Genomic DNA, 25925 nt, shown 5'->3' with positions numbered 1-25925 from the left:
TTTAGCAACTGCGCTATCTCCCCAGCCCCTAACATCATATTTAAAAACACCTTTGAAGCATGCTTTGTCTTTTTCCTCAGCTTTGGGGAGGTCTTTCAGTTTTACACTAAGACAAGCTCTCACCTATCCAGTCCTGGTTCTTCCTGCCTCTTTAAGGGTCCTCTCTCCCTTTCTTCTGTATAAGCTGGTGAGCCCTTTGTCCTGCTTTCAATCCACCCAGCATCCAGTCCCTGCTCTGTCTTCCTGGAGCAGAGGCCATGCTGTGCCCCGCCTCCCCCCACACCCTTCATAGCTTTGTTCTTAATGGTGTGCAAACACCTCCGTCCACATCCTCCCCTCCCCCAGTCCTTTGGCAAAGCAGCCCGATGTTCCCACTGCCAAGCATCTGGGCCCCTGGACCTCTCATGGAGTCTCCTCTCCTTGCTCCTCTTCAGCATGGAGTCTGATTAGCCTGCAGGGATCATCCTCCAGCTACAAGGGGAAGCCATCGCTCCAGCAGCAGTTTGGCAGCCCCTCAGGGTTAGACGTCTGCCTCAGCATTAGGGGTCTGCAGACCTCTCGCCCCTGTTTTCCTCCCGTCAGCTCACTAGAAAACCCCAAGTGCCCTGTAATCTACCGTTACCCAGGACTGGACAGCAGCGCTGTACCAGCCCCAGCCCCTCAAGCTTTCAGCCCTTCTCTTGTCCCTCATTGACATGTGGTTCACTCCACAGCCTCTGCCTCTGGTCTGTCCTCACAGGGCGTTCCTCCAGTTATTGGCTAACCCAGGGGCCTCAGACTGGATTGAGAATAGAACTCTCTTCTGGCTTATTCCCCAGGGCCACACAGAACAAACTCTGAGGCTGTCTCTCTATCCCACATCCTCCGAGTGGCCTGCTCGGGACTGTTGACAGACGGGGATACCCAAGGACAGTGTTCTGCTGCTTTCTCATCTATCCCCATCCCCCATCTTCTGTGAGAAACTAGGCAGGGAAGTGAGGTTAGAACGCTGGCCAGACTCACAGACTGCTCTCCAGAGTTCAGCCCGGGGCAGCCCAGGAAAGGTCTGGGTTTCAATGTCTTCTCCAGAACTCACGTGGAAATGTAGCTGCCGTTCTGGACAGGGCTGAGAGGAGGGACTGTAAGAGCCAAATGTTAACCTGTAAGTCCCTCTTGCCCAGGGACAAGATAACTTTCTGGAATGCTGGGAGCTGTGGCTCCTGGGATGTAACAAGCCACATGTGTTCACTCCCCTGAACAGTTTGCCTGAACTAACGACACCAGACGCGCTTGACCAATCTAGGTGGGAGGTACATAAGCCGGGAACACATCAGGATGTATGATTGTCTCTGATTAGATCTGATTGGAAACGAAATGCATTATGGGTTTTGCCTTTTTAAACTCCTGCAAAACATGACTCAAGGCCTTTCCCTGGGAACCCAGGGGTGGGCCTGGCCAGAGTCTGTCTTCCCAGCCAGAATTTGATGAAAGCCTGGCAGATTTTGTCTCCCACCAGCAGGCCCCCTGCTGACAGACTGGCTCAACAAGTTCAAGGCCTGATCAGCACACGTCACACCACAGTTTCAGGCCAGTCAACCATCCTGTTTTCAATCTGACCAACCCTGAAGTAGGGGAATGAAACTCTTCGACGGCTTTAAAACTTCCCAGGCCTTGAGAAGAGACTGGGTTGCTGCTTTCCCAGCCCCGTGCTGACGATCTGTTTCTGTGTGTGTCTGCTCTGTGCCTGTTTCCTCACCCCCAATAAATGCCGTCCCTAACTGTTCATTGGGTTGGCTGTGCTTGAGACTGCCTTTTAATTCTTCAACCGGCAGAGAAAATGAACCCCATCAAGACCCCCTAGGCTGTACCATTACTGGGCTGTATCACTCCTGTCACAAGAACAAATTGATCACCACAGGATTACATTTCTGATAAAAGCGTGAATCCGGCCTCGCTTCCTCTCTCTCATGTGTCCATTTGTCCATCCACCATGTCTGGTGCTGGGGAAGAGTCTCACCACATGCTGGTGCCGTGCTCTTGATCTTCCCATCTCAAGAACCATAAGCCAACTAGCCTTATTTTGTTTAGAGAGTATTCTCTCACAGCTGTAGAAAACAAGCTAACACATTTAGGAAGAGATGGCTTCACTGTCTCCCCCCAATCTGGCCTCAGTCCCCTGTGGACCACAAGAGAGTGGAAGACTTGTTTGAATGTTAGGTTCAATTTTGCTTTCGTCTGAAAACTAATTTGGACCCATAGTTCTTCCGTGTTGAGTAGCATAGCTTCACCAGGCTTCAAACCACCGCTTTCCAAATTCACAGCCAGCCGGGACAGCTAGGGGTTAAGCTGGAGGGTAAGCAGCCCCGTCCCCAGTGCCTTAACCGGAGCTACAGTAAGAGAAGCAGCCATTCCCCTCCACTGCACTGTGCTTTGCGTCTTGTCTGTCTTGTCCGTGGCTAGCACAGGTCTTTGCCCATCGGTTTATTTGCTGTGTCTTCACAGCTGAGTGTTTGGTGGGCAGCGCCGGAGAAGACCTCCAGAACTGCCTGGAACTGTGACTGTTTTTCCACAGCTGATAACTGCCCATCGTTAAACTCTCACGGCCCACCCAAACAGCAGAGCTACTCATTTCCCAATTCTGCTTCGACAAATAACCAGAAACTTGGCAGTTTAAAACAACAGGAAGTTGTTCTCTCCTAGTTCTGGATTCCAGAATCTGCAACGTGACAGTGAGCTGTAGCACCCACTGTTGGTCCTTCCAAAGGCTCTGAGGCGGCAGCGGTGTCTCTTCCAGCTTCTGGTTACTGCTCATGAGCCTTGGCTTGCAGGTGCATCATTCCAACCCCTGCCTCTGCCCTTGTCTTTTGTGTCTACAGCTGTGTCCACACTTCCTTCTTCTAATAAGGACATCAGTCATTGGGTCAAAGTTCATCCTGAGGCAGCATGACCCTGCACTACCTTGATTACATCTGCAAAGACCCTAGTTCCAAATATGTCACCAGGGCCTAAAGTTTGAACTCTATCATATTGGGGGGGGGATACTAATAATCCCGAAATAGTAGGTATTGTTCCAATCCTCATGTAACAAAAATTATCTGCTTATACTTATCACTTATTGAATCCTCACCTATGACAGGTACCCTGCTGGGTGCTTCCTGTTTACTCCTAATCCCCATGTTAGCTGCTTACCCAGGTCACACAGCTAGAAATAGCCGGTGTGGGGTTGGATGGAAAGTCCTGGCCTGAAATTCTGCCCAGGTCTACACAGCAGAATGTCTCTGGGAAGGCCCGCCCTCCTTCCCTCACATCTGTTAACCTCAAGGTGGCATCACATTCTGCCTGCCTGTGGCGATCATGACTGGGATTGTTACCAGAATGCTCCAAGTGCGGGAAGTCAGTACAGCAGCTGGATGTCTCACAGTGGGTGACGCCCTGAGAAACGCTTGTGTTTCTCCTCCTTCCAGCAAATCAAGCCGAGGAAGGAACACCCCTGCCTGTACAGTTTGAGAAGCTCAGCCTGGGCGCAGGAGTGCTAGGCAATATGATACCTAAGTGCCATGGAGAACCAATCAGCCTGAAGATATTCCAGGAAGGGGGAGAGAAAGTATGCAGGAGAGAGAAGAGAACCCATTTCAGGAAGCTGTGTAACAGTGAAAAGCATTTCACCAGTTCCGTGCGCCACTGAACTTGGTCCTTAGTGTTTATGTACAAAGTGACCCCCCAGGCTCATGTGTTTGAACGCTTGGTCCTTACCTGGGAAGTTTGGGGCCTTGAGGCCAGCATGGCTGGCAGAGGTGTATCACTGGCATTAGCCTCTGGAGGTCTAGCCCAGCCTTGGCTCTGGCCTAGCTCTCTGCTTCCTGCCTGTGTTGTGTGAAGGACTCTGTGCCATGCGCTCCTCTGTTAGCCCTGCTGTCCCTTCCTCTCCACCAGGCTGAGACCGTCAGGGTGAATAAGCCTTTCCTCCCTGTGACGGCTCTGGCAGGTATCCTGTCAAGTTTCGAGAAAAGCCACCCCTATGCAGCTTAATGAATGCCTCGACTTAGGGCGAATGACTGAGAGCACACACAAGTAGTGACATACTACTGGCCCCAGCACTCAGGACATAGAGACAGGGGGCAAGTTGAAGGTTATCCAAGGCTTCATAAGAAGAATTTTCTTTATTTTGTCTCACAAAATAATAATAATAATACAATAATAAAATAAGTGAAAATAATATTTTATCCAAACTTACTTGTTTTTTTTTTTTTTTTTTTTTTTTTCAAAAAACTCCATTCTTTTCAGATTACAAAAAGACAAAAAGTACAAGTCGAATGCGACCTAGGCTGGCCTCGAATTTTCCATGTTAGTGCAGAGAGTCTTAATTTTAACTCTGCCTCTGCTTCCTAAATGCGGGGATTACATGTTCGTGTCACCATGCTCATCTTTCAGAGTCTGTGTTCTGTTTTTGTATGCCCGGGAAGCTAGATCATGAAAAGCTAGAATGGAGCTGTGGTCTCTGACTCCCTTGGTTTAGCACAGACTATCAGGACTAGCATGGGACTGAGATGGCAAAGGGTGATCTCATGAAACTAACTCATCAAACAGCGCCATCTAGAGGCAGCTGCTCCAAATGACAGCTCCCCTGGACCTCCGTGGGCAGCTGAAGCAGTCATCCAGAAAGGACCGGAAGGGTAGAGTTGGCATGTATTCGAGGCAAGCCATGGAGCGAATAAAACCGGAGACCGGCACAAGGACAAAACGCCATTCAAGAGGAGTCTTTTTCTTGAAGGAACAAAAGCTTGGCCAAACAGAGTTCCCCTGCCACATCGTTCCATTACAGTGCCAACCCATTGCGCAAACAACTCTGAAGGAAGAGGAATTAAGACCTTCACCTTGTCAGTTACAGTCCATAAAAAAACCCAGTAGGTTCTGTATGTAGCTAAAAACAATTATCCCAGTGCAATTGAAGTGTGAAAAAAAAAATTCTTTAAAAACAGCCAGTAGCAGAAAAAAAAAAAAAAGTCAAACATTTGTAAACAAACCCTTACCAACACCCCTATACATAATAACAAAACTTCCACGCTTCCTGAAAGCATTAAATACATACAAGAGTGGAATTCAGATACTTAGTATCTGAAACAGTGTTACCGGGAGCAGATACAATTTGGCATCATCACAGGGTGTTTGCAACGACTCTCGGGGCCATCACGGAGCTGCAGAGGGCAGGCTCTCCAAATGCTGTCTCCGAGCTGTGATCCTGGCACAGCGGGGGCACCTTGAAGACTGGAAACACTCTTTGTGGAAGCAAGCCCTGCACCCTGCGAGTGAGGAAATCAGTCATAAGCAAATGCACTCCTTAATTTCGCACATACCTTATGGATGCTTGTTCCCATCCTGGGGAGGGAGGAAACCGAATCGACTATCTCGGGACTATCAGTCACTCAGCAGCTCCTGGCTGTGAGGATCAGGAACTCAGTGGGAGTGGCTGATGCTACATGCCTCCAGCTCAGCCCCAGCGCTAGTGACAGTGCCCCTAATCTTAACTTGGTGGCTGATGGTTCTTGCTAAATGGCCTAAAAGAAGCTAAATGCTTCTCTGGAAATGGCCCTAAAGGTTCTCAATACCTTCCTGATGCTGCAACCCTCTAATACAGCTCCTCATGTTGTGGTGACCCCCAACCATAAAATTATTTTCGTTGCTACTTCCTCACTGTAAACTGGCTACCGTTAGAATTATAATGTAAACACCTGTTTTTCCAATGCTCTTAGGCGACCCCTGTGAAAGGGTCTTTCTGACTACCAAACGGGTCTCGAACCACAGGTTGAAAACCACTGCTCTAAATGGGCAAAGCTGCTTCAGCCAAGGTCACTCTCTTTACTTGGCGTCAGCCTGTATCTGGTGACTGCTTGCTGTGGAGTTGGAACAATGCTGAAATGCTACCCACACTGCTGCCCAGAGTCCCGGGAGACTGCTCAGGGCTCCTTGTAGCCCACTACTGCTCAATATTTCTGCCTGCCCAGGTCTGCTGCCTTCACATCTCCACAGATATTGAATCCCTTCTGGTCGGGTTCAAGTCTCTTTTCTGGGGACCCGTCCTGCAAGACTAGGGAATCCTAAGAAACCAGGTGAAGACGGGAACCCCCCCCCCCAAAAAAAAAAACACCATTCCTCCCATACAACAGAATTTAGAGAGCACAGGATTCTCTCAGCAGCCCCAGCTCTTAAGAGACAAATAACTGGGCCTAGGAGATAGCTCAGTTAGTAAGGTGTTTGCCGCATAAACATAAGGACCTGAGTTCAATCCCCAGAGCCCATATAAGAAGCCAGGTATGGTGGTGCTCGCCTGTAACTCAATGTTACGAGACAGAGACAGGAGGATCACAGGATGTGGGACAGCCTAGCATAACTGCTGAGTTCTAGGCCAGTGTGAGACACTGTCTCAAAAATCAAGGTGGATTGTGCCTGAGAAATGACACTCAAGGCTGTCCTCTGGCCTCCACATATGTATACATACTAGCACACACACACACACGAGCCAGGAGCAAATGTTTTAGGCCCTGGTCTCTGTAACAGCGAATCCACTCTCTGCTATGGTCTTAAAACAGAGATAACCCCTCAATGTTGGGTGGGATTGAAACAGTTAAAACCAGTGGTGGCAACAGTCCAAACTGGGACCATCCTCTTCACCCAAAACCCCGAGCAATATCATTCTTTATCCCTGTCCTGCAAAACATTCCTCGCTGTGGGCCCCAAACTGTACTGTCTCCATCCAATCCACCCTCAAGAACACCCAGCATCACTGCGCTTAAAGACACAACTGTAGTTAAGACTGAAGGCGGTGGCTTGAATGAAAAACGGCTCCCATAGTGCATAGGGAGTGGCACTGTTAGGAGGTGTGGCCTTGTGGGAAGAAGTGTGTCACTGGGGGAGGGGAGGGGCTTGAGGTTTCAGAAGCTCAAGCCAGGCCCAGTGTCACTCTCTTTCCGCTGCCTGCAGATCCAGCTACGTCTCCACACCCTGTCTGCCTGCATGCCGCCGTGCTTTCCACCATGATGACAATGGACTAAACCTCTGAGCTGTGAGCCAGCCCCAGTCTTCCTGCCTATCCACATGGGCATGGTGTCTATTCACAACAATAAAACCCTAACTAAGGCAGTGAGGTATTAGTCTGTTGGAGTTAGTACTGTGGTTACGCTATTAGGCTGAAATTAACTTTGCAATTAGGTAAAGCAGTTACGAAGGTGCTGTTATTGAAGTACCTGAACATCTGGCACAAGTCGTGGTCTGAAACGGGAAGATGACAGCTGTGCTCCGGCAAAGCTCACAAATGAAGCCCTTCCCCTGGCACAGCTGCAAAAGAAGGCATCTGAGGCCACAAGTCAACACTGATTCTTACGGTAGGAAAACTGGGCTACCATTTACACAGGACCATAGAAGCATTGGTTTTTCAACGTCTACAATTTTAGCCTTTAGGAGGACAGATCAGAACAATAACGATAACAAGGACAAAAGCCACATTCCACAGTGGCTGTGTCAGGGCAGAATGGGCTCCTACAGGGTACAGGCATTCAAACCAAAAAGCTGCAGGCTGCCATCTTGAGTTCCAATGGGATGTTGTTGTTAGCTAATGCAGGGCTGTGATTTCAGTGCTCTCCATGCTCAGGGCTCTGAAAGCCACGTGTGATCAATCAAGTGAGAAACGCCTCCCTCCCGAGATCCTGGCTCTAAGGAGTGAACCTGCCCCCAGGGGAGCCCTCACCTCACAGCTGTCCACATGGGCAAGAGAAGCTCTCAGGATGTCCTTGAACAAGGGTGCCAGCAGTCCTTTCTTGGTCCTGAAGAGGTCCTCCATGGAGAACAGGTGGCACTCATCAGTCAAGTGGCTGGGAACCTGCTCAAACTCCTTCAGCACACTACCAGAAAGGAAACAATTCCCTAAGCTGTCTATGCTCTTTTTTCCTCCAGTTGAAAGCTCTCTTGGGGCTAAAGTGCTTGCTGTGCAAGAAGAGGACCCATCTCCGGATCAGCCGTACCCGCACAAAACCTGGGCACTGCAGTACAATCCCAGTGCTGGGGAGGCAGAGCCAGAGGGTCCCCAGGGCTCTCTGGAGCCAGCCAATTGGCAAATGAGCTCCAAGCCAAGTGAGAGACCATGTCTCAGAAACTAAAGTGAACAGGGCATGCTGGCACACGCCTGCAATCTAGCACTCGGGGAGGCAGAGGCAGGCAGATCTCTGTGAGTTTGAGGCCAGCCTGGTCTACAAAGTGAGTCCAGGACAGTCAAGGCTACACAGAGAAACCCTGTCTCAAAAACAAACACAAACAAGCAAATAAATAAATAAGGTGAGGCCTCTTGAGGAGACAGCCAACATCAATCTCTGGCCTCCACATGAACACAAACATATGTCCACACATGCACACACAAGCACACAAGTATATATGTATATCTATGCCTTTATAAATAATGCATGTGTGATGTAAATTTAGCTATTATCCTATTACTGAGCACCTGTTAGATTTCTATGTTATTTCTTATTTTAAACTTGAATCTTGACTACATTTCTTTCCATCTCTGTAAGAATATCCTTGGGGTAAGCTTCAAGAAATCGTTTCTGGAAGCCATGCTGTCATGAGTAGCGTGACTTGCATCCTGCCTCTATGTGAGGCCATGGGGGCCCTCACAGAGCACTACTCACAGGCGGCAGAGGCAGCGCCTTTTCCCTCACTGGGAAAACTGGAAAATCACTACACACACACACAGCGGATACTACTCCGCCTTCAAAAGGAAGGGAGTCCTGACACGTGCTGCAGTGAGGATGGACCTCGAGAACATTTGAAGAGAACGGTGCAGTGATAAAAAGACACACCTTCTATTATTTACGTACATGAGGTGCTTAGAGTGGTCAGATTCATAAGGTGGGCTGTCAGGGGCCAGGAAGCAAGAGGAAGGTAAAATGGTTACAGAGATTGGATCTCGCAAGAGCTAAAAAGTTCTACAGATGGATAGTGGTGGCGGCAACACGATGGAAACACCTTCCATGTCCATGAACTGTGTACTTAAAGCGGCTGGGAGGATGAGGCTCTATTACATGGGTCCATCATTGTATTTACTATATATACATTGTATCTATAGTCTGACTGGATGAGGTATTTACTTTTATCCTTGTCCTTTTTTTTTTTTTTAACTCTCTTTTGTTTGTTTCCTTCAGCGCCAAGGGTCAAGAATAAAAGGTTCTAAGAAGCCAGAGATACTGGGGGAGCCAGGACCAGGGAACACATACAAGGTGGGTGTGTAGAGTGTCCCGGCTGGGATTCATACCTGTTGGCAAACCTGCAAGTCTTCAAAAGTTTCTTGATGTGAAAAAGTTGCTCCTGGATGTCCTAAGGCAAGAAGCCAACCGGAGGGAATGAGATGTGTGGCCAAGGACATTGGCAATGCGCTCAAGAAACGTTATTTGAAGTACTATGCCGGCAAGCAAAAACAACTTCCAAACAAACAGCCCCTTCAGCAGGAGCTCATAACTGAATCTTTCGGTCCACAAGCCCAGAATAGACACAGGTTTTGAGGAGCCTCGGAAAGAGCCCACCCAGGCAATAGGCTCCAGGATCATTAACCCCACAGTCTTTCTGCCTTGTGGAGAGTCTGGGAACACTCAGAGTGACATGCATTTCCTACCATGAGACATCTAACCTCCAGGACTCACTTCCTCATCCATGGAGGCATCAGCTCACCTTCACCCTATCCAGTTCCTTGGCTTTTGTGTAGAGGCTGTGATGCCTTCCCAACAGGTTGAAGACAGGCTGGTGCCATATGCTGTCCAGTAGCCATTTAGAGAAATTGCTGACTTGGTACTTCCTGAAGTCCCACATCCTCAGGATCCGCGCAGGGATAGAGGACTCTGCAGATGAATGGCAGCTGTCACAGAAGTACTTCCCCAGATACTCACAGTACCGGAGCCGCTTCACAAACTCTGTAGAGGGCAGGAGGGTGACACGGTGTTCACGATGCTAAGAATCTGCCCTCAGCCACCTCCCCAGTCCTATGCAAGGTTCAGACTCAGATGAACATTCACAGTGCTAAAGCCAGATCCAACCACCAGGCAGCACAGCTGTGGCACTGACTCGGGAATTCCACTGTAGCCATTCGTGGCTTGCTTGGTGAGACAGATGCCAGAGAAACAGACTCCTCCCCCACACTCTTGGACAAGGAAGATGAGCACAGAAAACTGCACTGTAGCAAGAACCACCTGTGCTGGGACCTGGAAATCTAGCTGAGTGTTCGGGTGCTATCTATCTGCTGCCTACAGGAGCTCCAACGACAGCTCAGAATAACAGGCTAACACAATGCAGCACAGAACCAGGTTCAGAGATAGCCCACATATGAACAGCATATTCTAAAGCAGTGCATGCACGGTGTTAGAGCATAGCCTACAAAAGATATATAGTGAAATCTCCCCTAAACCAAGAGTACAAAGGGTATGGTACTTTGTATGCCACTCCAGGGAGGCCTCTGACCTGTAACCTGCATCTCTGATCAGCCCTGGCTAGATAAAAAGAGACAGGAGGACACAGGAGACAGAAACTTCTTCCTGATATAACCCACCTTCCCCTAACATCTAAGTCCCCACCATCTCGGGATCTATTCGCGTGTTCACCAAACTTTGTTGAATGCCCACTGTGCTATCATCAGCACAGAATAAATGGTGTCCATCCCTCTTCCTAGGACCATGAGGATAGGAAAAAAAAAAAAGGAAGGTTCCTAAAACAGTGGCTGCCAGCCAGGGTGGCTTTGTCCTCTGGGGACATTTAGTCCTCTGGGGTATCTACAGCCGGTTCAGTTGTCACTGTTTGGAGGCTGCTAGGGGCAATCAAGTAACACAGCAAAAAAACCTCAAACACATGGGGGCCCCCCAACTCATCAGAACTCGAGTTGAGGAACCCCCTCCAACAGCTGTTTTCTATCTCATGCCATCAGTGACATGAAAAACGATTCTGGAAATGCGTTGTCCAGCAAAACCTCTTAAAGATGTGGAAATACACTGCTGTGCTGCCCAATACAGCTGCCACGGGTGACCTGGGTTCCTGAGCGCTGAAAGGTACTGAGTGTGACTAAGAAACCGAAATCGCTAAATGGCTCCCAGAGATGATGACATCAGACAAACCTATGCTGCACCTACTCTGCAGTGTTTTCCTTTTCTCCGTCTTCTTTCCAAGCCACTGGCCCTTTGCACATGCTAAGCACCCCACATCCTGGAGACAATCATTTAATGAAACCTCTCATTCCCCTCTCCACCTCCATCCCGGATTAAGTTTCCCCAGTGTAAATTCCACAGCAGTCTTGCCTTCCACCTTCCTTATCTTGCTGTCCAAGGTAAAAAGCAGATTCCATGAGGGCAGGCCCTGCAAAATTCCTTGCTATGTTGATAGCATTTTGAATGATCTTAGGAAGGTACTTAGTGATGGGTGGACAGTCATGTCTATGTGGTGTCTGACTCATGCATTTAACATTTAGGATGACATTAGGAGGTACAGATGAACTAACGGACCTTCTCGTTAGGCTAGCTTCATTTCAAGAAGACACACCATGATTGTGTACGCAGTGAGATAGAGGAAGCCATGGTTGGTTCTGCTTTCAGTCTTAATGTCTTGAAATAAACATCTTCTCTTAGAGAACAAGCAAGCCCCTGGCTCAGCTGAAAATCTTGCACGGTGCCTCTTGGGGAAGTCTTGTTTGAAGGATCTTAGCCATGCCAGAAATGAGTCACCATGTCCTCAACTCTCAGAGAAGCCTTGCCAGGAGCCATTTGTTGGCTCTGTGGGTGTGCCTACGTGACCATCTTTTAAGTGTTACAGCCTTAGAGGCTGGAGGTGAAACAATGAACAAAATCAACAATGTTTCTGACTTCATGGAATTTATGGTTTGGTGATAGAGACAGATAAAAATCTGTAAACAAAACTAAGAGGGATGCTATGATGAGAATAATCAGTAAAGAGGATGGTTGCATGAAGCAAGCACACACAACTGCCTGTGACCAGATGGGCAGGTTCTACAGCCATAGACGTTTCAGGGGAGAGAGGAGGATTAGAAGAGGGGGTATGAAAAAAGAGAGGAAGAAGAGGAGAGGGGAGAAAAAGAGGATAAAGATGTGAAGGAAGCTAAGAGTCATAGGGAAGTCCATGGGAAGGCATTCTAGGAAGAGAATACAATAGGTCCAAACCCCTAAATCAAGAATGGTTGGGTTCTTCAATTGCCCAGTGGAGAAGCAGCCGAGATGCGGGTTCTCCTTGCTCCTGGCTAGTCGTTCTGCTTTATAGGTCCTGGTGGCCTCCTAGTGAAAGACAGTGCTACCTCCACAAACCCTTTACAACACACTCACACCAAAGCGTTACACAGCCCAGCTCTGCTGACTTTAACTCCATTGCCACGGAGCAAGCAAGCAGTGCAGGACCCATACTTACTGGGCTGTATCGGAGTTCCGCATCCAGCACAGAAGAAATTCTGGGCCACTACTGCTATGTCCCTTCTGAGGACAGAAAATGGCAACCGTTACCCGAAATCCATTACATACTCTCAGAACAAATTACAATTAAACTATTACGTACACACAATATGTATGGCCACATATATACACACTATATAAAGTTAGCTCCTTCTTGTATAATTTTAGCTGTCTCCAGGCCTCCGTGATTTCATGGAATAAAGATTTTATTTGCCTCCTGTTACACTTTTCAACTACAGGCAATCTCCTTAAAATTAAATTTTTTCTATTAAAACTTTTATGCATTCATTGTTTTTAATGGCACAATAACTAGAAGGGTCTCGTTATTTTAAATCATTGCATTTTATTTTCGTTTCATCATTAGCTGCTTAAATCTTCTTGAGGCCTAATTAATCTAGAAGTGCTATCCAATGTTCATAACTGGGGAGACAGAGGTACAGTTTGAACTTGAGTACTTACTTAGCACCCCCAAAGACCGCAACAGAGTGCCAAGAAAACTAAGCCAAAACCACATTTTTCCTTTTCCCCTCAGCACATTGTTTTTCTTCGTCTCCTTCCACAGAAATCAAGTGTACCCATCACAACATATCCCCAGTAGAACCTAGGGTTCCAGGCAGTACCCCATCCTTACTTGACTGGCGGATGAACAGTAAGGATGACCTGGCATCCGGGTGGCACCCAGTCTTCGGTCCCTGGGGCTCTAGACTTAAGCATGATTTCCTGTGTTGCCTCCACACTGGAGTCAAAGTCTTCCCCAGCATGCTCTTCGTTCCCAACCTGCATGGCACACACGAGAGGATTCAGGGGTGACCTCAGACACCCACATTGCAGGTGTTTAATTGAAGTGGGCTCTTGAGTGTGTTTCCCATTCAAATTTACCACCAGAAATAGAAACTGTTTTTAGCTGAACTAACGGTCTTAGCACAGGCCCCTTACTTCCCACCGTGCCTACTTTTTAATTGTTTTGAATGACTGTACATGTGAGGACCGAGAAGAAGGTGTCAGATGCCCTAGAGCTGGAGTTACACGCAGCTGTCTGATGTAGGTACTGGGAACTCTACATTCCGCGAGAGCAGCAGCACTGAGCCTGAGCCGCCTTTTTAAAGTATTTTCAGCTCATTTGTTTCCAGACTTCCCACGTGATGAGACGGGCTCTTTGACCATGGACATGTTGTGATAGAAGCAGCATGCGGTGCCTAAAGCGGCAGACAGTCAGAGCCTTGGCAGAACCCTAGCTTACAAAGCTGAACACCTACCTTGAAATCACACACTTCCCCATTGTCATTTAAAATCCAGACTCCTCTCATCAACATCCTGAAAACCCCACAAATTGGCGGCTATCTTTCAAGCACCTTCCTGTGAAACACACACACACACACACAAACACACACACACACACACACACACACACACACACACACACACACACACTGCTCACCTAGGCTCCAGACCCTTCCATTTGTGTTTCAACGGCTCTTGCTAAGAACACTTCCCCGCAGACACTATCTACCCCAGCAATACCTAGCTAACCAACACCTGCCTCTGGATCTAAGCTCTCCAGTCACTCTTCCTAAGTTCTTCTGACACAATTAGATGTCTGCCCATCCTGGTCCTTCCAGGGTGATTTTTTTTCTCAACCCTTCTTTTAGCATTTGCTATTAGGGTTTTTGTTGATGTCCTTCCTCCTCCTCCTCCTCCTCCTCCTCCTCCTCCTCCTCCTCCTCCTCCTCCTCCTCCTCCTCCTCCTTCTTCTTCCGGAACAGCATATTGCATGCAAAGTCCTGTGTGTGTGTGTTTCCCATCTCTCAGCTAAGAGGGACATCTGCATCGCCACTGCCCTGCCCTGCTAAGGTCTGGGCCCAGCACTTAAAATAAGAGTAATAAGAGTGAAAAATGAAATGTCACCTCAGGATACTCGGGAGGACTGCAGCATTTTAGCAAGCCTGCAATGCCAGCACTAGGAAGGCTGGAGCAAAAGGATTCTGTAAGTCGGAGACATAGCAAGACCTTTTCCCAGAACAGTTAACAACATGATGCGACTTATTCACTTATTCTCCCTGATATTGAACAAGGGATCACAGCCATTTTGAGACCTCTGAACATCTATAGCCAGAGAAGGAAACAAATATTTGAATCCAGCCGTGTAAGTGAGAAATTAAGAACGTCGGCTCCCACATCGACTGACTTCCACACTTACTCCTGAGCTGGCTGCTGTCACGGAGCCTGGCAGCCGATGGAAACTGACTTCTGACAGCATCTGGCACTTCCAGAATTCGTGGAGCAGCTTTCTGGCTAGCAGCCCAGCGGGACTGAAGTCCGACTTGCCAGTTACACTGAAACACAAGAGAAACGAAAAGCTGGACGACTGTGCGTAGGGAGTTCTGCCAGCAGCTTCGGCGTTTCAACGACTGTGTGAGACTGACTGTCAGGTGCCAGCTGGGCATCTAATGCGATACAGTTCACCCATGACCAGCAACCAGAGTCTCTCGTTTATCAAGGGTACCGAGACCTGGGGTGAGGTGAAAAGAGCCCTGGACATAAAGTCTGAAAACCAGACTTCACGTCCTTCTCCTGATGTTTAATAGCATTACAGGGGTGGCCCATCCTTTAATCTCAGCACTGTGGTGGCAGAGGCAGAGGGGCTCTCTGTGAGTTCAAGGCCAGCCTGGTGTAAAGTTCATAGTGAGACTCTGTCAAGGGGTGGGAGCACTGTGACAATCTTTTATAAGCCTCAGTTTTCATGTGTATCAAACAGGGTTTTATATATACATGCACAGGAGCTGGAGAGCTGACTCAGTGGTTAAGAGCACTTGTTGCTCTTGCAGAGGACCAGGGTTTGGTTCTAACATGTACATGGCATTCACAACGATCCCCCCAGGAGGGGGATCATAGTCCCTTCTCCTGACCTCCAAGGATACCTGGCATGCATATGGCACACATACATACACGCAGGCAAAACACTCATAAAATAAAATAAATCTAAGTTTTAAAAATAAGTGCACAAATACATATGTAAAACTGCCCAACCTCCCTGTGAGGTTAAATGAGGTCATATACAAGAGCACAGAGTCTGTGCATATGGCACAGGGTGATGTTGGGGGTGCTGTGCCTTAAATGTGGGCAGTGTCGTCCAAAGGTCCTGATGCTAAAGGAGTGGATGATGGAAGCTTGGGGAGGCGGAACTTAGCAGGAGGTCTGTAGATCATGGCGGGCGGGGACGGTAATTACAAAGGATGATGAGAACGTGCCCTCTTACCGCTGATTCTGCCTTGATGTTCTGAGACACCCTGCCCTCACAGTCAATGAACGGATCATGTCTTTGGGCCTCCAAAACTGAGAGACAAATAAACCTTTTTTCTCTGTAATTTACATGTCCCAGGTATTTTCCCATAGTGAACAAAAACTCCTGTTCTAGAGGTGAGTGGCTGACTTCTAGATGATAGTCTTGTCTTAATTTCTTTTCCTGTTGCTGTGATAAAATTATCTGACAAAAGTATCTTAAGGAGAAAATCACTTGTGCACATAAAAAAAAAAAAGATTTTTAAATAAGCCTCAGGGGAAAAATAACTTAAGGGAGAAAGGATTTGTTTTACTTTTTTTCTAATTTTTACATTTTTGATCTGTATAACATTTCTCCCTCCTCTTTCCTCCCTCCCTGACTAATTTACTAAACCAGCATAAGCCCTAACAACAATCTATAAAATATATATCCTTATACCCAAAGATGGGTGTAGTCTCCACCCCTCATCAAGGAAACTTCTCTTTGCAACAAAGACTACACAAAACCATAACCAATCAGAATGCAGAGCTGTGGAGCCCAGTCCCAGGGGACACACCTACAAAACACTCCTGCAAGCAAGGCTCAGGGAACACTGCAGAAGAGGGGGCTGAAACTTGTTAGAGCCAGAGGATCAGGAGTTTGCTGTGAGACTGTGTCTCCTAGTGATATCGGAAAGGAATGATTTTTAGCTCACTCTTAAAAGGATAACCCTTCATGATGGAGAGGCCAGGGCACCAAGAGCTGAAAGTAGCCGGTCACATGACACAGCAGTCAGAAGAGAGCGATGAACACAGGCATGCTAGTGCTCAGCTCTCTCTCCCCCTGCCCAGAGGACAGTCTCACCTACAATTAAAATGGGTCTTCCCATCACATCAGTTAGCATAGTCAAGATGATCCCCACAGGCAGGCTGGGGTGCCCAACTTTTAGGTGATTCTGGATTCTGTCGATCTGATTAGCACTAGCCACCAGGAATCCCCATTTATGGCTAGCTAGGCCACAAATTCTGGTATTAGTGACATAGTGTGCACAGTGACACCAAAGAAACCCCCAGGGGTTCATGGCTGTAAGCACAAGAAGACAGATACCTTTTTAAAAAGTTGTAGAAGCGTCTGCAGCCTTCCATGATGTCATTGGATTCCTCAAGCTCTGTGGGAAAATGAAAGGAAGGATCATAGGGCCTTTTAGCCCACCTCACTCAGTTAATTTAATAAGGATACAAAAATAGGAAGTCTCTGCCTTCAGGGAACCTGCAGGGGCTAACTACCTCCAGACAGCACTGTAAGACTCCAGATAACCACCAGAGATGGGATTTTGTATAAACTTCATCAAAATAGCACATCAAAACCACACAGCAGCTCTAATGTCTGTCTGCGTTCTTGCTCAGGCCTTATTTTGCCATAGAATCTCTACAGACAGAAAGGAAAGCCATACTCCCTGACCATGGGTTGTGAAGAGTTAATAGATGAATGGTGCAGGCATGTTACTTTAGAAGTTAACTATGCCCGCCTCGAAGCTGGAGATACAGTTTACTAGCAGTGGAGAAAAGGGGGTGTTTTCAAATTGTACAGAAATAGTGTTAAGTCAGGGGATCTGGGAACCCACCAAGTAGGCAAGTTTGAAAGGTAACAGAAAGACCCTTGTAAGAGAGGCTCAGGGCATAAAACACAAGTCTCTCAGGGGCATCATCAGCCTGGAGAAGCAACTGATAAAGATAAAATCTGCCAGAAAGTAAATATGGTGCCTGGGGCTGAAGACAGGGCTTGCTTTAGGAAATGGATGCAAACTGTCATTGCCAAGTGAGACGAACAATTATTAAGACATTCGAGACAAGGCAAACAGCTTTTCCTTTGAGGAGCAGAGACAAAACCTCATCCTGGGGAGCTTTCCCCAAATGTCCCTGACATGATGCTTCTGGTATGTGTGTGGTATGAGGGAGCTGGACGCCAGGAGGTCTCAAATCTCACCTAACATAACCAAGTTATGTTTGCAGGCCTCTCTCTCCACAGGAGAGTAGGAAAGTTTCTCAGCCACTGGGCTGAGCTAGAACACAGCACACCCTAAAGAAAGAAGGAAGATGGATTTTATCATCAGGAAGCAAGACTGGGGCTGGAGAGAAGGGGCAGTCAATAGCCCAACTGCTATGCACCCGCGAGGACCCAAGTTCAACTCCCAGAACTGACAGAAAAAGCTGCTTGTGGTAGTTTGAGCTTGCAATCCCAACACTGGAGTGGGTAGGGGTAGCTGGATCTTGGGGGCTCATTGGAGTCATCCTGGCCTGATTGGAGAGTTCCAGGCCAAGTGAGAGAGTTTGTCACAAAACACAAAATCAAAAATGAGGGAAAGTTCCTGACATGCAAAATTGTCCTCTGAACTAGACACACACACACACACACACACACAAGTACACACCTGTTTAAAGTCATATACATGCTGGGTGGTGGGGGTACACACATTTAATCCTAGCACTTGGGAGGAAGGCAGATTTCTGAGGCTAGCTTGGTCTACAAAGAGAGTTACAGGACAACGAGGGCTATACAGAAAAACCCTGTCTCAAGATAGATAGATAAACAGACAGACAGATAGATAAGTAAATAAACACATGCACATGAATACCACAACAGACAAGTAGCTCAAGAGTAACCACCCCTCCCCAGGCATGCACAAGGCCCTGGGTTCTATCAAGATATTGTAAGGAAAAAAAAGTGATCTTAGGTGTGATGAGGCCCACCCACAGTATCAGAACTTGGAAAAGGCTGGAGAACTGCATGGTCAAACCAGTCCGGGGTATATAGTAAAGACACTTTTGAAAGAAGAAGGGGAGAAGTAGGAAGACAACAAGGAAGAGGAGGAAGGAGAGGAGAAGGAAGAGAAAGAAGAGGAGGGAGGAGGAGGGAACGGCACAGTCCCCAACTGACAGATATTGCGGGGCGGCAGGTTCTAAAGCTGCAGGAAGCTAGTTTAGGACCTCTCAGTCACTGTAATTAAGTGAAACAGGCTGATGCAATCTGTCTACTTTTTAGACATGTTTGAAAATTTCCCATCATAATACAAAGTTTAAAATAGAACTAAAGAAGGCTTTATAAAGAAAAAGAAAAGACAGTGCCAGCCTTGCCATGAGATACATAGCACAGGACACATGATTACCCTGGCTTGAGTCACGACCCTCCAAAGTTCATGTCCACCTAGAACATGTGAAGGTGGCCTTATTTTGCCATAGAATCTCTACAGACAGAAAGGAAAGCCATACTCCCTGACCATGGGTTGTGAAGAGTTAATAGATGAATGGTGCAGGCATGTTACTTTAGAAGTTAACTATGCCCGCCTCGAAGCTGGAGATACAGTTTACTAGCAGTGGAGAAAAGGGGATGTTTTCAAATTGTACAGAAATAGTGTTAAGTCAGGGGATCTGGGAACCCACCAAGTAGGCAAGTTTGAAAGGTAACAGAAAGACCCTTGTAAGAGAGGCTCAGGGCATAAAACACAAGTCTCTCAGGGGCATCATCAGCCTGGAGGAAGCAACTGATGGAGATAAAATCTGCCAGAAAGTAAATATGGTGCCTGGGGCTGAAGACAGGGCTTGCTTTAGGAAATGGATGCAAACTGTCATTGCCAGCTAGCATTTATTGCCAGCTTTGGTGCCCTTCCTCTAGAACGGACTCCCTGGGTTCCCAGCTGCCCTTGCTTAGTGACCAGGCTGTGTCTCACCTCTGCAACAGTGTTATTTATCTGTCTCGCTTCCCTGGCCCCAGCTCCAGCACATCAGCTTTGCAGACAGTGTTTTTGCCACCACTGATTCCTAACACCAAGTACATGACAGCCTCATTATTTGCTAAATGGATAAAAGAGGACCACTTGGGTAAAGAGAAATGAATGGGGAAGAGAGCTAGGAGGATGCTAGGTGATAGAAAATGAAGCATTGCAGAAGATTACAGCAATCCATGAAAAGGAAGAGTGAAACCCAGGGAAAAACAAAACAAGAACTGTCACACTGGCCGAAGGATTGAGAGCATGAGCTGTGATCACAAAGCAAAACAAACAGCCTCGGTAGGGACCATTCCCATGGGTTCAACCTTTTCACACCACAAAGTGACATTATCACTAATGAAGTACACGCCAAAGACCCTCAAAATTTAGTCACTGAAAATAACACATCTCTCTCTCTCTCTCTCTCTCTCTCTCTCTCTCACACACACACACACACAAGCACACACAAATTTCATAATGTTCTAAGTTAGCTTCTCATTTGGAATTGAGTCATATTCATGGCTGACCTGGGGTGCATGTCACTAACAGGCCATAGATTGACTACATCTTCAAAGGGCTAAAAAATATCCCTCTTTCAGGACTGGACAGAGGACAGACAGCATGCATGGCGATCACAGCAGTGTTCAAGCATTTTCCCAACTTGCCTTCATGGCCACGGTCCGAAGAAGCGGAGGACCCTGGCTCCTGCTTTGCATGGCTATAAAAGGTCACCTCAGCATCAGTCTGATCGTTCCCATGTGACCTGCTGGCTTCTTCTGTGGCCCAGCTCTCTGGCCTCTGCCGACTCAGGAGGCTGCATTTCGTGTTCTCCATTACTTCGATAATCATGTCTGCAGCATAAAAGTGGACATCTTCCTGCAGGGGGAAAAAAAAAGTCAGTTCAAATAGGAGCGTAATCAACTTTTCCTTCAGTACATGGATTAGAAGCACCCCCTAGAGTGACAGGAATTAATTCATTTTTCAGGGATGGAGATTAAACGACATCACATAGAGTAGCAAGCACCGTACTACTGACCCCCATCCCCAGCCACCAAGCTGAATATCTTAGGACAGAACACCCTGAGTCGGTGATGCCCAGCACCTGGCATAGTTCATCAGGCACACAGTGCCTGAATACCTCTCCGTTTAGTGCTCCTGGCATCCTCCACTGAATTCTGAAAAGAACCCTTTGGCTGTGCCTCCTCAGGGCAGTTTCCATGGTCACATTGAGCAATGCTACCAAGAGGCTCAGACGCTCTGTGGTTGGGAAGATCCACTCACCTTTTCCACGTCAAGGGGCAGGGTGAATGTCTCTGGTGGGATGAAATTCCAAGAATGGCTTCTTTTGCTGCTCCTAGCAGCACCTGCCAACACAGCGAGTCATCAGAGGTGGAGAAAAGGGGCCTGGGGAGATGGCTCGGTCAGTAAGGTCAATAACGTGCTTGCTGGGCCAACAACGTAAGGACCGGAGTTCAATCCCCAGTTGCATCGGGAACTTGTACTCCCAGTATCGAAGAGGAGGAGGAAGCAGGACTACCTGGTCTCCTGGGGCCTGGTGGGCAGCTAGTCTAGACAAATGAGATGTCTCCAAAAGAGGGGGGAGGGTGGGGAATGACAGAGGGAGACACCTGGCCTCCCCACACACGTGCACAGAGGGGAGCACACACAGCACAAAAGAAACACACACACACACACAGGAAAAAAAAATGGGGAAAACAAGCCCAAAGATGACCTGATCAAGCAAACCCAATCATAGGGAACAAGTCTTCAGTATCATTATGGAAAAACAAAACAAAACAAAACAAAACCAATGACAAAAAAAGCAGCACAGCTCTAGAAAGATGTGGGTGACAGAAGAGGAAAGAACCTCCTGATGGACGCAGCCTCCTTCAGTCATTTCTACAGGAAACTCATGGAGTGGCTGGTGGGGGCGGGGGTTATCCTCAGAAAACCATCAGAAAGGAGAGTCCAGCAGAGGAAAGATGGTGGGAAGAGGAGCAGGCCCTGGGAGATGCCCGCAAGAAAGGGGAAAGTGGCCCTGAGAATTACAGGATCACTTCCTCAGCTCGGGGTGATTGGCCCCAAACTTCCTGTTAAATCCACAAAGTCATCTGAAAGCAACCAGCAACCAGTCCTCCAGTCATGCCCAGTCCACCGCATTGTGTCATCCGTTCGGACAGCCTCACCCGCTCCTTCCTGGCAACAGGCACCACCAAAGCAAGGAGTTCCCATCACGTAACTGCTAACTGCAGCCTTGGAGGAAAGTGAGATTTTTGTGACAGCCAGGAGAGCAGCATTTCCCTGATCTGATAAATTTAAATAGATGCTACAAATGCCCTGGGGGCTGTGGGTCCTCAGAAGCCGGACAAATGCAGGCCATCACCCTGATACCTCATGTTGAACAAAGTGGCTCGGAAATGGAAAACCAGGGACCTCCTGGCTGGGGTCCCTGCCAAACATTTTGGGGGCAGGATACAGGGCCATTCACCACTACTGCGAACCATCCTGACACTGTAATTAGAAGGCCGCTATTGACGAAACTAAATTGCTTTGGCCTGTCTTTTTTTTTTTTTTTTTTAACAAAAACAGGAAGCTGGCAGGATTTAGCACCCACGTCATAGGTACAGACCTCAGTGTGGAGAAAAAAAGCCAGATCAGGAAGATCTGGTACCCATTATGCCTTGGTCACAAATCCTCTTGTTCCTTGAGTTGAGATTATTCCGTTATAACATAAGGAGACAAAGAATGCAAAGGTATTTTGCAAATAAGTAGATCCTGTTCAAACTCTAGGACCCATGAGATTGTTTCTACAGCCTCAGGAATTGCTTCCATCCACAAGCTGGAGGCTCCATACCAGCTATTAGAGATGTGGCAGTCCGGGGAATGCCTATGTTTTAGTGGCCAATATTTGTTCTTTCTGCTGCACCGCATTAAAGGAAGAGAGAACCCGATCACTCTGGGCTTCTGTTAATTCCATGGGATGAATATCTTCACCAAACTAAAGAATCTTGCCAGGTACTATGGCTTACACCTAACATCTCAGCACTCAGAAAGTTGAAGAGGACTGCCATGAGCCTCAGACCAGCCTTCACTACAGAGTGAGACCGCATCTCAAAACAAAACAATACAAACAAACAACAAAAAAGAAACACCTTAAAACACTCATAGTTTTTAAAGGTACTGATAAGGATTGCTGGGAGAACCCTGCCTTCGTACAAAAGGGGACATAGTACCTGTCTTTGCTTTGGGGTTCATCTTGACCCATTGCTTTTCTAGGAGAAAGACAAAGATGCAAAAGAATGCTAAGTTGAAGGACTGCTTCTTGCACTAGACTATGACAAATGGGATTGGGCCTTAAAGGTCATGGTTAATCAATAGTTTGTTATAACTTGTTAGCACGATGGTTTATATGGGAAAAGGCTTCCTCCAGGAAGGCGATCCAACAGCAAGCTTACTTCTCAATCAATGACCTCTAAATCTGAAAGCTGCTCTTTACCCTGAGAACTAACTACCTGGGTAGACAAGAGAAAGATAGAAAGAGGAGGCCTGATTTGAGAAGCATTTTGCTCAGATTTGGCTGTCTCACAATTAGCCATTGAAAGACAGTAATAAATATATAAATAAATAAATAAATAAATAAATAAATAAATAAATAAATAAATACACACACATAGGCAGAGCACAGGTGGGTGACAGCTTTTGAAAGTATTTTGCAGCAAACAACAACAACACAATATTTTCCAGACTATTTGAAACAGGGCTCTACACTCACAGCATGAGTGTATAACAAAATGAAACCTTTAAAATAAAAAACAGTTTCTTGATTATCTTCTTTAGGTGTGTAGATTTCATTATGTTTATCATATCTTGTAGGTCTATATAAGCGAGTATATACCAAGTTTGTCTTTCTCCTTCTGGAATACTTCACTCAGAATGATCTTTTCTAGATCCCACCATTTGCCTGCAAATTTCATGATTTCCTCCCTTTTGATTGCTGAGTAGTATTCCACTGTGTAAAAATACCACAATTTCTGTATCCATTCCTCTGTTGATGGACATTAATCAAGAAAGTGGACACGGGTGAAGATGATCAATCCTCATTTAGAAAGACAAATGGGATGTGCATTGAATGTATGACAGGAGTCTACCGCAAAAGGCATCTGAAAGACTCTACCTAGCAGTGTTTCAAAGCAGACACTAAGACTCATAACCAAACCTTGGCAGAGTGCAGGGAATCATATGAAAGAAGGAGAGCTAGTATGATATGGAAAGGATAGGAGCTCTACAAGGACCAAATATATCCGGGCACAGGGTCTTTTCTGAGACTGACACTCAACCAAGGACCATCTATGGATATAACCTAGAACTTCTGCTTGGATGTGGCCCGTGGTAGCTCAGTAACCAAGTAGTTTTCCAAAGTAAGGGGAACAAGGACTATTTCTAACAGGATCTCAAGGGCAGGCTCTTTGACCTCCCCCCCCCCCAGGGGAGGAGCAGTCCTGTTAGGCCACAGAGGAGGACTTTGCAGCCAGCCTTGAAGATACCTAATAAAACAGGGTCAAATGAAAGGGGAGGAGGCCCTCCCCTATCAGTGGACTTGGAAAGGGGCAGGGAGGAGACCAGGGAGGGAGTTGGGGAGGGGGAGGGAATGAGGGAGCGGGATACAGCTGGAACACAGAGTTAACAAATTGTAACTAAAAAGAAAAATTAAAATTAAAATAAATAAATAAATAAATAAATAAATAAATAAATAAAAGATTAAAATAAATAAATAAATAAAATAAAAAACAGTGAGCTGAACCTCGCCTCTTACTTTGAGTGGACTAATTCATTCAGAAATTTTACTGTCCTAAGAATATGTACACTCCTTGACTCTCAGCAAGGGGAGCCCTTTCTCTTGTCTTTTTTTGGGGGGCGGGGGAGGGGTGGTTTATTTATTTTTTCCAGGACAGGGTTTCTCTGTGTAGCCTTGGCTGTCCTGGACTCACTTTGTAGACCAGGCTGGCCTCGAACTCACAGAGATTTGCCTGTCTGTCTCCCAGAGTGCTGGGATTACAGGCGTGTGCCACAGCACCTGGTGAGAGGCCTTGTTTTCACACCAAGAGGTTTTCGATAGCCTTTGGGGAGCACTGTGGCTACTGTTTTCAAATTGGCTGTTTTCTCAGCTGTATGTGCTAGAGCTGGAAGAGGTGAGGCATGTCCACCTGCAGGCACACTACTGGGCAGCCAGTTCCTTTTGCATCTGCAAATGTCATCTCCACCCACAGTGGGTTGGTTGCTCCTAACGTTCTCCCTGAAGACAAGTTACTAAGGCCAAAGATGGTTCCTGGAATGATTACTAACTATGCTGAGCTAAAATGATGACCTTCCTCTCCTCACTGGAAGGAGACGATATCCAAACTACTGACTATCACAGAGTATGGGCTGCTGATACCGTTAAATGAGCTGACTCATTGGCTTCTGGTCAAAGTAGAAGGCCTGGCAAAGACAATAGGCGGACTTTCAAGGCAGCCCAGAAAAACACATGGATGGAGAAGAATGAAGGAAGCCACCAGCTAGAGTTACCGTCATCTGCAGAAGCTGTCAAACGAAGAGACTCAGAACGGGCACTGTCCCCCCTAGGGGACAGGGAAGTCACCACAGTCTTGGGGTTTTTGAGCAGAGATCCGTGCTGACGATGAACCTCTTGCTCTTCTGGAGTGGGGGAGGAGAAGTCGCCATTCTTTCCCTCGGTGCCATGAGCAGAGCTGCTGCAGATGGCGTCAGCGGTGTCCTCTGACAATGGTGTCTCAGCCAGGAAGTCCCTGTGGGGCAAAAGCGGAAGGCCCAAGGGAGAGGGAGTGTCCACCACCACGTGTTTCCTACTGCTCCGCACTGTTGCTCTCTGGGGGCATAAGTCTCGTAGCGGCTCCTCCTGCACACACGGTGGGTTGATCCAAGAAGCTTTGTGCCTCATGAGCCTCACATCTAATTGGCCAGGGGGGTGGCCAGTGTCCAGGAGGCCAGGCAAGCCATCAGTGTCCTCAAAGGCACAGCTGGTCCCTTCACAGGCATCCACAGGAGAGTCCCGATGGCCTGTGGACTGGGACACCATCCTTCTATGTGTGGAATGAACCCGCTCAAAACCCAGCTCCCCAATGGCTGTTGTGCCACTGGACACAATCCTTGAGGTCATCACATGACCAGATGGAGGCCTGAAGACTTTGCCTGCAATGAACAAGAATCATTCCAGGTAAATCCAGAGTCCAGTCATATTTTTGGTTATACATTATTGTCAAGAAGCAAAAAACCATCATTTTCATTTATACCTCATATAAACTTCTCCTTTTATCTGCAAGCAAAAAAATGATAATAATAAATGACTAAACAGACCAAAAACAAAAGCAAAAAAAACCAAAAAAAAACAAAACAAATAACAATGGTTAAAAAAAAAACAGTA

General features: G+C 47.1%; 1 protein-coding gene across 3 annotated transcripts in view; it reads right to left on the bottom strand.

The window, feature by feature from the left end:
- Window positions 1–4247: 4247 nt before the first annotated feature.
- Window positions 4248–25925, bottom strand: part of Rubcnl (rubicon like autophagy enhancer) — a 36231-nt gene continuing 14553 nt past the window's right edge. For 2 of the 3 annotated variants that reach the window (XM_055609766.1, XM_055609764.1), the window contains exons 2-13: window positions 25052–25693; window positions 20768–20850; window positions 20152–20362; window positions 16828–16888; window positions 14659–14794; window positions 13093–13238; window positions 12421–12485; window positions 9694–9932; window positions 9281–9342; window positions 7721–7874; window positions 7221–7311; window positions 5115–5279 (exon numbers count right to left, since the gene is read on the bottom strand). In XM_055609766.1, coding sequence (XP_055465741.1) covers window positions 5167–5279; window positions 7221–7311; window positions 7721–7874; window positions 9281–9342; window positions 9694–9932; window positions 12421–12485; window positions 13093–13238; window positions 14659–14794; window positions 16828–16888; window positions 20152–20362; window positions 20768–20850; window positions 25052–25661 — 1971 coding nt within the window. In that variant the 5' untranslated portion in view covers window positions 25662–25693 and the 3' untranslated portion in view covers window positions 5115–5166. Of the gene's footprint in view, window positions 5280–7220; window positions 7312–7720; window positions 7875–9280; window positions 9343–9693; window positions 9933–12420; window positions 12486–13092; window positions 13239–14658; window positions 14795–16827; window positions 16889–20151; window positions 20363–20767; window positions 20851–25051; window positions 25694–25925 lie in introns of all 3 variants that reach the window. The other variant, XM_055609765.1, reaches the window with a different exon arrangement.

The sequence above is a fragment of the Psammomys obesus genome, unplaced genomic scaffold, assembly GCF_907164565.1.
Source record: "Psammomys obesus unplaced genomic scaffold, mPsaObe1.curated_primary_1811, whole genome shotgun sequence".
NCBI classification, from domain to species: Eukaryota; Metazoa; Chordata; class Mammalia; order Rodentia; family Muridae; genus Psammomys; species Psammomys obesus.
This window is presented reverse-complemented; position numbering and strand designations above follow the sequence as displayed.